The sequence below is a fragment of the Cygnus olor genome, chromosome 18 (genome assembly GCF_009769625.2).
Source record: "Cygnus olor isolate bCygOlo1 chromosome 18, bCygOlo1.pri.v2, whole genome shotgun sequence".
Classification (NCBI taxonomy): Eukaryota; Metazoa; Chordata; class Aves; order Anseriformes; family Anatidae; genus Cygnus; species Cygnus olor.
In genome coordinates, this window is record NC_049186.1 from 3,966,174 (window position 1) to 3,980,936 (window position 14,763).

The window sequence follows — 14,763 nt, forward strand, 5'->3', positions numbered from 1 at the left end:
AAGGTGAGGTTTCCAGAAACCTCAAATAGTGATTAGCTAAGAGATATGGTTAATTTCTCACAGACTGTTTTTGGTTCTTATCAGCATTATGGTGAAATCTGATTTTGAAATAATATAAATAAATCTGAGCATTTCCATATATTTGATTTGATGCAAAGGCGTAACTTCTGACACCGTGTTTTTTGCCAGCTGTTCAGTAGAGATAGGATGACAAAGATCAATAAAAACATTTCTTTAGTTTTGCAAACCGTAATAATAGAAATAATACAGGTAAAATACTAGTCGTGTAAAATATGTATGTAGTCTGTGTATAAACAGTATAGACTAATAAACATGTATAATTTCTATAGCAATGTTTTCATTTTTTTAGCGACCCTTTTATTAAATATGTGACAACTGGAAAATTAGAAAGCCAATCAGTTCTATCTGCTTAATTGCTTATATTCTGCAAAGATGAGAGCAGAATGTTGTAAAGTTTTAGTAACTGTTGACTTCACTCCTAGGTGACTTACGGCTCTTTTGATTATACTTCACTGCTGTATCTCTCTGACTATGCTGAAGATTTTGGTGGTGGACGGTTTGTGTTTATGGATGAAGGTTCCAACAAGACGATAGAGCCTCGAGCAGGTAAGAGTCTTGGTTTGCTTGCATGAAGCAGGCCAAATTGTGCCCATTATTATCTGGGTGGGCTGGCTGATACAGTGGGAGTTGGTATTTTGTGTCAGTAGTAATTGTGGAATAATATAGTTCTCTGTCTCTTGTTACTTGGATTGATTAGGTAGAAAGTAAAGATTACAACTACTAAGATGAAATAGTTCAAATATGTGGAGTTAAGCTGCATAAAGTGGCTTCTTTGAAAGCTGTAGCATTTAGAACTGCAATCCAGTTATAGAATCAAAGAATCCTTCAGGTTGGAAAATACCTCCAAGATCATCTAGTCCAACCTTTAACTTAGCACTAAAATCCACCACTAAACCATGCTACAAAGTTCTACATCTGCACGTTTCTTAAGACCTCCAGGGATGGTGACTCAACCATTGCCCTGGCAGCCTGTTCCCATGCAGCACAACCCTCCTAGTAAAGAAATTTCTTCTAATATCCAACCTAAACCTCCCCTGGCACGACTTGAGGCCATTTCCTTATCCCTTGGTGCTTGGGAGGAGAGCCTGATCCCCACCTCTCTACAACCTCTTTTAAGGTCGTTGTAAAGCACAATAAGCTCTCTCCTGTGCCTTCTTTTCTCCAAGCTAAGCAACCCCAGCTCTCTCAGCTGCTCCTCATAAGACTTGTTCTCTAGACCCTTCACCAGCTTCATTGCCCTTCTTTGGACACAAAGACAAGTTTAGCAGGCTAGAATGCATCTAGAGTCAAGATAACCATGTGAACACTGAGTACAGCAAATCTGCACTAAAAAATCCACACTAAAGCAACTTATTTTACACCTCCTGGCCAGAAGTTTCTTTGCTGTTTGTGGTGTGGCTCAATACCCTGCAACTGCTGTGGGCCAGGTGTGAAGGTGGTGGATAACCACTGTGCTGCTGATGTGCAGAACCATGATGAACCGTGGTAACTGGGTTATGAGTCTGTACATGCTTTTAGTAAGTTTGATAAAGATAAGAATTCTGATGGCTGTCAGAAAGGCTGACCTTTTTAAAAAGAAAAAAAAAACCTTAAGGATGGCTTAAGATTTTTCTGATAAGTGGATTATTTGAAACTGGAATTACTTTGGGCAATATGCTTAGGAAGAAAGTGCTCAGGCTCAACTCATCTGTCTGTCAGGTTAGGGAGCTTACAGCAGTGTACCTCAACCTTTTATAATGCAAGACCAATCACATTTTTTGCAGGGAATATCAAGGACAGCTTCATATTCCTATGGACTTTTTTTTTAAGAGAAAAAAGATGGAAATGTTCTTATTTACAGGCAGCGTCAGTAATTGTCTGCTGACAGGCATTACCCCAGCCTGAACTGGTTTCTTACTATGGTGGCCTGCAAGTGGGTTGTGTGGTGTTGTTTTGTTTTTTCCTTGTATGTCTTATAAATCATAGCGATCTACTTGCCAGCTGTAACAATGGCTTAGATAAACTCTGAGATTATCTGTGTTCTGGGTTTGATATCAAGAATTGTATGTTTGATTATTTTAGCTTTTGTGGTTGAAAATAAATGCTGAACTGAAAGTATTGTCGTTTGCAAAATGCTGCCACCAGTATTTTGAAAGGAAGTAAGTTAAACTAGGTCATTTCCAGATGCAATTCTAAAATGAACATGTTGGTATTAGAGCTGTAAAATAAGAATTAAATTCTGGATAGCTGAGAGGGCAGCTGTCTCCTCGCACAGCACTGGGGCAATCAGTCTGATGGCTGTATGCAGCATTCCCCTGACTTGATTTCAAAGTCTGCAGCTGTGAAATTGCTTCAATTCAGCCCCATCCATTTAATTTTCAGGCTGTGCTGCAAGGTGTTTGCTCTTTGTCATTCCTGGGGAAGAATGGGGAGCAGATGAGGCCGAGGTACAGAGAGGAAAGATTTTTAACAGCACCTGATTCCGGCCATTCCCTTTCACAGTTCTTTTTATTAACAGTATCTGTGAAATGCAACTGGTTAAACACAACTTTTAAAATAAAACAATGCAAAGCTTGTGAAGAACAGCCTTTTTGGGAGATGAAATGTGCTATGTGTGCAAAACAGAAAATGAAGTTTAGTGCCAGTTACACCTTTCTTCCACACTCCTCTGTCCAAACGCAGTTTCCAGGGGTCCCACAATAGTGTCACTACCTATTGTGCTATCTAAATAATTACTGAAATCTTGTGAGAAGTGGAGAATATGTTTAGAAGTAAAGCACCATGTGAAGGCAATTCTGCTTCATTTTCCTCATGCTGATAAAAATGCCACTTGTGAGAGAATGAGAGCAAGGGAATGACCCCAGGGTGTTTTCTGTTGCTGGTACAAGTTGATCTATTTTTCATGTTCAGTGTGTTCCTTTGCAGTACTTTGTTTTCCTTTTTCCCCCTTCTTTTTTGTGTTTTCATTTTACGTTTCTTTTGATCCTTTGTTTTTCTTATCAGTCCAACTTTTTAAACCATGTGTCAATAAGCTTTTATGCTTCTCATTTAGGATGATTCAGGCTTCTTTAGAGTTGACTGTCGTGATCGCTAGTTTAGTTCCAGTGCCTGGCAGCCAATTTACCTTCTCCATAACAGTACTGAAATTAAATTCTAAGATCTGGCATTTCTTATTGTCTCAGAATTACTTTGTATTTTGGGAATCTGGTGCTATGTGCTAAAATGAGCACATTCTTTTTTGTGCAAGCAGTAATTTATTAAAGAGTCAGATTCTACAACAGGAAACAAAAGGACATTGTTACTGATGCAGCAGAGCAGGAAGGCAGTCATCTGAAATACAAAAAAAATATAATCTTAAAAAACAAAAACAAACAAACAAAAACATTGTGAATTTCCCTGTTTTTTGGGACGGCTACCTGGGCAAATTTTTTCTGCTGTTTCAAACGCTTTCAGTCTTAACCCAGTCAGATTGGGACAGGGAAAACTTTTATATAAATAGGAGTGGAGCCTAATTTTGAAACATTTATCACTTTTCTAAGTATGCCACTTGTAAATTGTTTAAGAAGTCCCTAAGTCCTGTTTGCATGTATTCAGATGAGTGAGGGTGTTCTTAAGGCTATCATTCATACCATGGTCTATAATATTGGTTTGTTTAATAATTAACACATCTAGCTCTAAGAGGGAATTAAATTCATTAGTCTGGATGCTCTTGAGACTTTTTTTTTCCTTTTAATGGACATGAACAAGTCACCACTGTTATGCCAATTCATGTGTACAGAGCCTTGGCTAATCCTTAAACAAATTTGGAGTTGAGGGACACGTCTCTGAAGCCTATCTGGGCACAAGGGAAGTGTGTGTGTCTTGCCTGAAGTTGGGGCCTCTGTCTGCTGCAACAAACTCACTGTACCAAGAATAAGAATCCTCTGGTCCAAGTAAAATACTGTTTTGAAAGGAAAAGCTTTTTTTTGAATAAAGAAACAGTTCTGAAGTCATATCTGTTGCTTGTAAATGCCTCTGTTAATCCTATTTCCAAAAATGAATTGGCAAAATGGCAATGCATTGTCATTTTGTTTTCATCCTTTGCACCAGGGGTAGCTCTCCTCAAAAGAAGAAAATAAATTTGCACATGGAGAACAAGGAGGTGATTGGTGACAGCCGGCATGGCTTCACTAAGGACAGATCGTGCCTGACAAATCTGGTGGCCTTCTACGGTGGGGTTACAGCATTGGTGGACAGGGGAAGAGCAACTGACATCCTCTACCTGGACTTGTGCAAGGCGTTTGACACTGTCCCCCATGATATCCTTGTCTCTAAATTGGACAGATATGGATTTGAGGGGTGGATCACTCAGTGGGTAAGGAATTGGCTGGATGGTTGCACTCAGATTTGTTGTCAACAGCTCAATGTCCAGGGGGAGATCAGTGATGACTGGTGTTCCTCAGGGGTCAGGATTGGGACCGGTGCTGTTTGACATCTTTGTTGATGTCAGGGACAGTGGGATCGAGTGTGCCCTCAGCAAGTTTGCTGATGACACCGAGCTGTGTGGTGTGGTCAACATGCAGAAGGAATGCCATCCAGACGGACCTTGACTGGCCTGAGAGGTGGGCCTGTGCGACCCTTGTGAGGTTCAACAAGGCCGGGTGCAAGGCCCTGCACCTGGATTGGGGCAGTGCCAAGCACAAACACAGGCTGGGTAGTGAATGGATCAAAAGCAGCCCTGAGGAGAAGGACCTGGGGGTGTTGGTTGATGAGAAGATTGACACGAGCTGGCAATGTGTGCCTGCAGCCCAGAAAGCCAGCTGTACCCTGGGCTGCAGCAAAAGAAGCGTGGGCAGCAGGGAGAGGAGGGGATTGTCCCCCTCTGCTCTGCTCTCGTGAGACCCCACCTGGAGTCTGCGTTCAGCTCTGGGGCCCCCAGCACAAGAAGGACACAGAAGTATTAAAATGAGTCCAGAGGAGGCCACAAAGATGTTCAAGGGGCTGGAGCCCCATTCCTATGAAGACAGGCTGAGAGAGTTAGGGTTGTTCAGCCTGGAGAAGAGAAGGCTCTGGGGAGACTTTAGAGCAGCCTTCCAGTGCCTAAGGGGAGCTGTAGGAAAGCTGGGGAGGGACTCTTTATCAGGGGGTGTGGTGACAGGACAAGGGATAACAGCTTCCAACTAAAAGAGGGTAGGTTTAGATTAGATATAAGGAAGAAATTTACTCAGAGGGCGGTGAGACACTGGCACAGGCTGCCCAGAGAAGCTGTGGCTGCCCCATCCCTGGAGGTGTTTAAGACCAGGCTGGATGGGGTGTTGGGCAACCTGTGCTGGTGGGAGGTGTCCCTGCCCATGGCAGTGGGTTGGAATTAAATGAGCTTTAAGGTCCCTTCCAACCCAACCCATTCCATGATTCTATGAAATAGAGCAACTGTTAGAATGAGGTTCTTCAAAACGAAGGCCATGGCCCTTTCATCATTAACTTTCTTTGTCTGGCCTGCGATTTGTTGCACTAAGCTTCAATAGATACAGTTAGATTAAGTATAAATGACAGACAATAAGGCATTCCTTTTTTTAATGTTAAAATCGGTATACTTTATACTGCTATGAAGTTTGCCAGTGTAAAACATATTTAAAATTTCATTATTTTGGAGAGTCTTGTGTGAATGTGGGTACTGGCAATATTACAGAGAGGTCACAGGCTTCATTTTATAAGTGTAGATGAAACCCTGCAGCTGGAATAAAATATCTGTACTAGTTGTGTGTTCTGTATTTGCATGTACACTTCTTGGTTTTAAGGTCAGCTTTGTTGCGCTTTCAACTCACAAAGGAGTTTGTTCCTTATACAAGTTGTTTTTTATATAAGGGCAGATGGAAAGGTCACAATCTCTGGAAGAAAATAATCAATGATGCAAAATTAATTATGTGCGTTGGTTCGTGTGAAATGTTTCTTTTCTGTTTCATTTGTGAATACCAAACTTAGCATATTTTTATAGTTGGCAGAGCAAAGTGTCTTTCTGCAAGTGTAAAAATATTTGAGATGAAGGTATGAGCCATTTGGGAACCTGTGAGGTTGGATTATTCTTCATTTAGAATGGAAAAAAGTGTGCACTCAAAGCCTGATTGTTCAGATTTTCTGTTTAATCTTTATTTTTCTGTGCTCTTTGGAAAAAAAAACAACCCACATCATCAGTTTGGAGGAATTCACTACTAAAGGCTGTGGGAATGCTGCATATTAACGGAGTTCAATGACATAGTAAAAAAAAAAAAAAAAAAATCCAGATTTGGAGGTCTCACAACAACGTAACACGGTTTTTACACCTTGTATTAAAAGCATTTCTTTAGTAATTATTTAGTAATCCATTTTGTGTTATGGAACAGCTGGTTTTTCACTGAGCGTAGGTTCTCTTTCTCCACACTTAACCTGGATAATGCTGATTTAATCTAGATGAAGATGGTCTTCTGGCATTCCTAGCTTTAGTTTTGCTCCAATCAGCAGAACTGGATCACATCTTGATGACAAATCAGTAACAGCTGAAAGCTAAGTGATCTAAAAACAAAGCAAAAATACCCCACAAGTAGCTGTCAGTCCTAGAGGAAGATAAATGGAGCAGGCATTAGCAGCTGCAGTAATATCCAGCTGCGCAAAGCTCATGGGTTAAAGGAGGGGGCACTTTAGTGATTTACAATACCAATCATGAATTGCACTTGGGATGGGTAAGACAATTACAGAGAAATGGTAGAAAAAGGAGGACCTGTTGCAGCTGTGACAAAAATATGTTGAAACAGGTGCATATGGGAGCTAAAGAGTTCCTCGTTTCTATGTGGAGCTCAGAAGACTTTCTTTTGCTTTCTGTTCTGTTCCCCATGGAAGGTTAGCTTTCTTCCAGACTCTGGTTTTGTGTTCCAGACATGCATGGTGACAGGTTTCTGATGTCATTAAAATAAATAGTCTTTTAATTGAGCACTTAAAGCAGCAGTACCTGGGAGGCTCAGATCAGACCTGCGCTTCCCATGCTGCTTATGACTTACCTTCAACTAGATGTTGTACTTTGTACGAAGTATCTGTATTATTGAGGATAGTGATGGTCATTTTAATTGGGCCATTGAAAGGATTGAGGTGTGCAAGGGGGTTGGGGAGTGCTAACCTGATGTGTTAGTGCTTTACAGGGCATTGCAGAGTATTGTCACTGTGGTGAATTGGCCTCTGAGGCTTTTTCCTGGTATAAAACAGTTATTAATGAGCACGTGTAGTATGCATCTTGTTTGCTTGTCATTCCTTAATGCATTTCTACAGGACTTCGGTTTTCATAGTGCACACGCAGGCTGATATTTTAGAAACTTGATTGGATGCTGCTGAACAAATATGCAGCAAAGTTGAAGGTATAAAGAAGGAACAGAGGAAAATCAACTTCAACCAGTTACTTGGTGAAATTCAGGTAATGTAACAGGTGAAGTAAAATAAAATTCAAAATGAACTCTTTCAGATGTGTTACGCTGTATAGATCAGTAATGATGTTTCCATTCTTGGTTCCTGCGCTTTGTGAGTTTTAATGTCACAAATAATAGGTGTATGGGAACAGGTTGCTCAGGGAAATAGTGGAATCACCGTCCTTGGAGGTGTTTAAGGAAAGGATAAGTGTGGTACTTAGGGACATGGTTTAGTGGGCAATATTGATGGTAGGTGGACGATTGGACTAGATGATCTTAGAGGTCATAACCTTGGATCTTAGAGGTGATAACCCTGTCCTTCTCCTTTAGCTGTAGGGAGAAGAAAAGGAGCCAAAAGGCCTGGGTGACAGTAAGGGTGAAGAGGGGAGAGCAGGGTTATGCAGTTTTTATTTCTAAAAACTGCACTGGATTGTCACACTTTCAAATGTAATGTACAGAGCAGAAACTCCTGTTGTTTTGAGCAACCAACTATGCTGGTGGAATAGAAGCAGGCAGGGATTCTGTTGAAATCTAAAAATGCTTATGTCTCTTCATTTTAATAGGATGTTATTTTTAGTAGGGAATAACTTGTTCATTTATTTTCTTTGAAAAGTGTAATTTGGAAGTTTTCAGCCCAGGTGATTATGGATTTAAAGTAGAAGCAAGTACTTATAAAAGTATTAATAATACTTCAGCAAATTACAAGCCAGCTATAAAAAGTTCTCCCTGATAATCATTGATTTTATTTATAACAGCAAGTAATTACTAAAAAAAATCTGGGGCGACTTTGCATCTAGGCTTCGTTAGATGCCCGTTGTGTTTTAATTTCTTTTTAGGACCTACTCACCTTTACACTTCTGTGCTTGGCATACTTTTCACCTGTGAATGCGGGGAACTGTTTAGAGAAGCTTGTGCACTTTCTTCTGCTGTAAAGGTTGGCACAACATCCAGACTCAAGTCTTCAAAACAGTAGATATAAACTTGGTTTATATCTGGGATGAAATCCAGATCAGCAGTGTAGTGGTGTGCAGGTAGGTAGGATGCACACACCAGCTGCTCTTTTACCCAGCTGGCAGCTTTCAGCACTGCCTTCAAAAAGGTTTCCCCCATTTAACATGCAAGAGACAGCATTACCAGATGGTGCTGCTGTCACCTGAGGAAGGTACCTGGCACACTTTGGACTGGGAAAACCCTGGAACCAGAGTTATGACAGAAGTGTGACCTGTCCCTTTCATCTCAAGTCAGATCATGCTCAGGTGCTGTCATTCCACTTTACTTTCATAAGGCTTAGGTAAAGACTTGCTTAAAGCTTTCCCCTTTCAACAATATATTTATAATAATTGAGTAAGTATATCCATTAAGTAAATTTTATTGTGTGATTACAAAAAATATAAGTTTTTTTTTTTTGCCTAGTGATACAGTGTTTGAGGGGTGGGAGGAGAGGCTTTATGTAAGGATGAATTAGCAGTGAATCCTAAACAGCTGACAAGGATGAGAAGACAATTATGTGTGCTGTTTCCCAGACAGTGCTTCTGTCTTGGTGTCATTCAGCAGACGAAACACAATTTTCTTACTTTCTAGAGTAACACTCAGAGCTGGTAAAGCAGCCAGTCAAAGCTGTCAGCGCATAAGATGAAAGATGCTGAGTAGACCTGTAGTGCCAAATAAACTGTTCCTGCTTCCCTTTCGTCTGGCAGAAGAGTTGCTTTTCTGCTTTAATTTCCTGCTGCCCAGTCTCTCCATGTGTCCAGCTGCTCTGCACGGTGGTTGGAGGTGAGACGACCTACATTGCCCAGCCCCGCTCTGTCCCGGGCAGCAGGCAGTGGCAGCCCCTGTCCTTCCCTGGTGTCCAGCCCCTGTTCGGGCAGACCAGAGGAGAAGGGTGAGGGGACACTTAGTGCGCCCTTAACTTGCTTGCATGATTAAGTGTGGGTCAAGACAGCCCAACACCTGGTTTGCAGTTTCTCCTTGATGTTTACATGAGCCAAGGAGTTTACAAGGATATTTGGCAGTGAGTTAAACTAGAAGGGCTAAAACGATGCTGCCAAGAAAGCAAAAGTGGCAGTCTCACGTGAAGGATGGGAGCACAAAGGGGGTGGGAATCTGGTGGCAACAACAGGTAGGCTGCAGAAAGCGATTGCCAAAGTTGGTATTAATGTGAATGGCCTATGCCATGTAAAATCAGAATGATCTAGTGTTGGAGTGGAGATCATTTGGTCACGGCTTCCTGCTCAGCAGTTAATCACAGGAGATGCAAGGGTAGCAAAATGTATGTCTGAGACGTGGTCGGGAAGTGCCATATCTAATGTGTGCTGACTAACTTGTGCTATTAATGCTACACTTAAATGTGCTGATAAGATGACCCTGAGCAACCTGACACAACTCGGATATCATTTAGAAGTTGGCCCTGATTTGAGAAAGGGATTTGACCAGAAGTCCTCCCAAGATCTCTTCCCATCTAAATTACGCAGTGAATCTATAATTCTATATGCAGTGAATGTAATTCTATTTGCAGTGAATCTACAGTAAGAGGCATAATAACGTAGTGTGTGGTTGTTTTTTCTTTTTTCCTTATGAGCATTGTGGTATGTTAACATGTGTATGGTTCTCGGTCTTTTTATGTATTCTCTACTTTTTTTATAATTTAGTCTTACACACCTTACCATTTTTTCTCTTGCCAGTATAGGAACAACAGAGGATACTCTATACTACTTGTAAAGCAAAAGAACGAGTGTTAATTGCAAAATATTGTACTGGTGTTTACTAATTAATTTTTGCAGTAACACTGTTCGAATACGTCACTGTTTTCTTCATTTTAGAGACAAATGAGAGATTAAGTGGTTTGATCAAAGCCACAGTATAAGTCAAGGACATAGTTGTCAATGAAAATTGTTTTCTTTTTATATTCTCCCAGTCTATATTGCCTTCCAGTACTGAGGTTAGGTAGAATATTGCAGGCAGTTTGCTTGTGGAAGTGCAACTGAATGTTAAAATTCAACAGGGATAAAATCTCCTGAGAGCAAGCCTTATGGGAATACTGTGATGTTATAGCTGGAAGAGTAATTAAATGGGACATCATTGCTTTATGGTGAAATAGGTGTTGCTTTTGTTGCTTCTTAAGTATTTTTCATGAAAATAATAGTGTTACTTTATTAGAATTAGGGTCACATACAGCTCAGTACTGAATCTTGTGACTGGCACTTGTACGTCTTCAGAAATAACAGTTCCTGTGGATCAGTGCAAAAATCGCTTGTCAAAAAATCAGGAGAACAAGGGGTCACCTCTAATATGATTAAGGTCTTGCTCCTGTATTTTCTTTCCTGTTTTTCACATCACAAGCTTTTCTGAGCCTGATGGCATTTAAGAGCTTGACTTGTGTCAGTGACACCGAAGACCAGGCTCAGTTTTGATGGATGCAGTGGTGCTGAGCTTGTTAGCAATTCCTCGTCCTAGATCAAAGTGGCACGTATAAGTGAGTTGGCACGTGAGCTTTCCATGATAGCTTTTCTTTGACCCCCAATACAATTTATCCTTTGCTTACTTTTGTAAATATTAAAAACTTCCGTGAATGTTTAAGGCTCACAGAAGAAGGACTGAGAAGCAGCTGCACCTGGGGAGCTAGCACAGAAACAGAGCTGGAGCAGTGACTGTGAACTGGAAGGGGGAGCGACTGTGTCACAGTAACACTTTGTCCCATCTGCAAGGAGCACAGCTCATCAGCTAAGCCTTTACTGTACCAAACTCCATCTTGAAGCATGCTTTCATAGAATCATAGAGAAAACATGGAAGGGAAGAGAAAACAGGCTGTAGATTCAGGTATTCTTAGATCTAGCTTGTTGTCAAATAGAGATCAAAAGTAAGGATTGATTGATTACTTCTGTTCCTATAGAGATCAGAGGGCTATGGGCAAACTAATTATTTAGAAACAGGCTCCTGTTGGTATTCCGGTTACCACAAATCATTCCAATTCTTTGTCCTCTTTGTTTTTCTCTTATAGTAAGAAAGGTGAGAACAAGTGCATTTGTGTGGGAGAACTTTCTTACTGCAACAAGGGAGTAGAGGAAATTTGGCTCCTCTGTAGGAACTAGGCTAGGGCTGTTCATCCTGCTGCTGTATAGGCTGATGGGAGTCTTAAAGGCATTTGGAAACAGCTGTAAAGGAGTTTTAAGTGTTTGGCGGTGGCCAGAAAAGAGGAAAGATCATTTAAAGAAGTGCCTTCAGAAACGTCAGTGTTCTTTTAATCTGATATGGGAGTTGTATGCCCAAGTGTTAAAAGCACTAAATGCTCCAGTGTGCTGCACTAATTGCCGTGGCATGCTGTGTCTGATTTATATCTCATTAAATGGAAAGTGGAGGCGTGAAGGAGATGGACCGTATATGTGGGAGAGCAGCCCACAGTTCTTGTAACTCCTGGGTCTAAAACTCATCCCTGAGGCTGAGGTTAAAGCATCGTGAAGCTAAACAGGCGATGGAGTTCTTGGCATCTTGCAGCGATTGGGGAAAATGTGAGTTAAATGCTTACGTTCAGGATGAAATACTCTTGAATAATCTTGGTGGGAAAAAGAATTCCTTTGTTATCACCATGGGCATCACTCCTAACCCAAGGACACCTCCATTCCAATCTTCATCCTTCAGGACCCGGCTCAGAGACCAGTGTCTTTCTTAAAGCTTAGAAACAAGGACCTCAAAATGGGAGATGATCCCTCTCCTGTTTCTTCCATTTCTCAGGAGTTCATCCCTTAAGAACCAGCAATAACATACTTTCTCTGTTTTGGTTAGGTAATATCATACTATAAAGTGGTGTTGAATAGTAGCCTGTGATCTCAAAAAAGCTTACATTTTAAAACCAAGTGTTCATAAATCAACCCCAAATTTATGTGGCAGGAAGCAGTTGTCAAGATTTCATTACTGGAAGAGAAAAGCATGTTGGAAAGAATCTGCAAGACAGTCAGAGGAGAGGAGACAAAAATGAAAAGACATATTTGAGGCCATTGTCAATTCAAATAACGAAAGAAAAGAACAAAGGATGCAGGATTAGAATTTTTGCACGGTTTACCCAGAGCTTTTGTCACTCAAAAATGTTTCACCGGGAAATTGCACGTGCCTACGCATTTTTGGTTTGCAATGAGTAGTTGCATAGCCATTCTTTGGCATCTGTAATACAATGCTGATCTTTTGTGAAGCTCAGCATTCACTCTATTGCTTACTCAAGAGTGTGGAGAGCTCAGTGGACCTGCCCTGTGCGTGCCTTTCTCTCTTTTCAAAATGAGAGAAATCCTAGCATGGCTACCACAATTGTGTCAGCATGTAATGCTTTTTTTATATAAAATTTGCGCTTTAAGTGCTTTGATTGCAGTCTCACAGCTAAAAACAGACCCACATCACATATGGCCCTATTAACTTGCTAACATGGTTCATGGTTTAGAATTTTCGGGCTTAAAATCTCAAGCTCAAAATTGATTAAAAAACAATTGCTAGAACCGAGGACAGATTATAGCCTAGGATTAGGTACGTACTTTTCTAAGCACCTTGCTTAGTTCTGACCTGCTTTTTTTTTTTGTAGTGATTTAACTTTTGAAGTGGTTTCTGTATACTGTGTATTGAAGGAAGATTCTGAAATGTCTAGTCTCAGCATGCTTGAAAGGCCAATAAATCATCCTGTTCTCTAATGGTGCACCTTTATCTTATCTCATGTCTTTCTCCAGATATCTCTGAATAATGATGCTACTGTATATTCCTTGAAGGTTTTATCAGGTGGGATGGGAATTAATGTTCTTTGCCTTTTCTGTGAACAGTTCTACTATTGAGAATAGCGTACTGTGGAGAGACTGTACTTTCATTTCAAAATTTTGCAATGGAAATGATTTTAAAAGAAATTCTTCCTAAGTGAGGAAAAAGTATCTTCAGAAATGGACTGTAGACTTGTTTGGTGGCACGGAGACCCCCCTCTGGCAGTTGTGGGACCAGATACATAAGGAGTTATAAAATACAATATATCTGAAGACATATTTATTAAAGAAGAAAATGAAAGCATTCTGTATAGCCAAAGAATCCATTTTAGCTGGCTTAAACAGTACGCTGAAACTTGTCTAATTCTGAATTGCTAATATTTCTTATAAGAGATCAAACAAAAATGCTTGGAAATAAGTTTAAGGCAAAACTTTGGGTGAGTAGGTGAGGGACTAATAATGAAGTAGTTGAATGACATTCAAATATTATATAAGAAAGTAAAAACAAAACAAAAAACCACATTTTCAGGATAAAGGGAGTTTGTATGAAATCTTCAAGAGTTCTGTTAATTGTAGCACTCAGAGGATATGAGAACCTTGCCTTCATTTAGAGTCTCTCATCCAGAAGACCAGGACACCAAGGTGTGCATGAGCTTTGCATACAAATAAATTTATTTTTTACATATATTTATAGCTTTATCCATTATTGATGTGCAGCCAGTGGCACAGAAGAGTATGATATATGACTTCATATTTCTGCTTGGCAGCTAGGAGCGATTCCTAGGAAAGATTAAATGTGAACTGCAAGTGAATATGGAAGGGACTCAGAGGCTACCCAAGCTTCATGAGGCCAGTCTAGGTTTGTTCAGATTTCTCGTGTGCTGCTGAAGAATATGCAAGCAAAATAACTTCTGGATCTTTAGTTAGAAGAGGATGCTAGCTGTGTAGCTTGTGCCTGTTCCTGCAGTGTATCATACAAAGGTTGGAATAGTTTGTCTTGTTTTTGTGTGGATTTTAACTGGGCATTGAAGTGTTTCGTTTGGCCTGGTGGTCCCAGGCAGAGTCAGATTGTCTGTATGAGTTCCTTGAGATAAGCTTTTAACAAACTTTAATCTGTATTGGGATAAAACAGCTGTGCATATGAGTATTACTGGCTTTTCAGGAAATTTGAGTGGTCCTACGGAGTTGCTTCAGTTCCAAGTTACTTGCTAAACATTAAACTGCTATGTTCTCAAAACGGTTAAATAATGTGGAAGTGTAGAGCGCCCCAGTCTGCTATTTGGTTAAGTGGGATGTTAGTATACCTCTGCTGGCATCCCCAAAGTAACTGGCTTTCACCTTGAAGCAACCCAAGGCCTGGAGAGCCCCGAGGCAGGTTGGTGGTGCTGGTACCCAAAACTTAAACGGGATGAAACACAGGGGTAAGCGTTTGCATCTGTAAAACAATTTCCAAGCCTATGTATTGATGGAGTGTTTCTTCCTAAGGAAAAATAATTGGTATACAAGAGTGATACATAACGTTCTGTCCTGGCTGAACAGTGAGTGATCTGACTGTGCACAAAAAG

At 40.6% G+C, this 14,763-nt stretch overlaps 1 protein-coding gene across 1 annotated transcript in view; it reads left to right on the forward strand.

Annotated features, from left to right (window-relative positions):
- OGFOD3 (2-oxoglutarate and iron dependent oxygenase domain containing 3) overlaps positions 1-14,763 on the forward strand; it is a 44,216-nt gene that overhangs the window by 26,349 nt on the left and 3,104 nt on the right. The window contains exon 7 of the mRNA XM_040530920.1: positions 504-627. Coding sequence (XP_040386854.1) covers positions 504-627 — 124 coding nt within the window. The remainder of the gene's footprint in view (positions 1-503; positions 628-14,763) is intronic.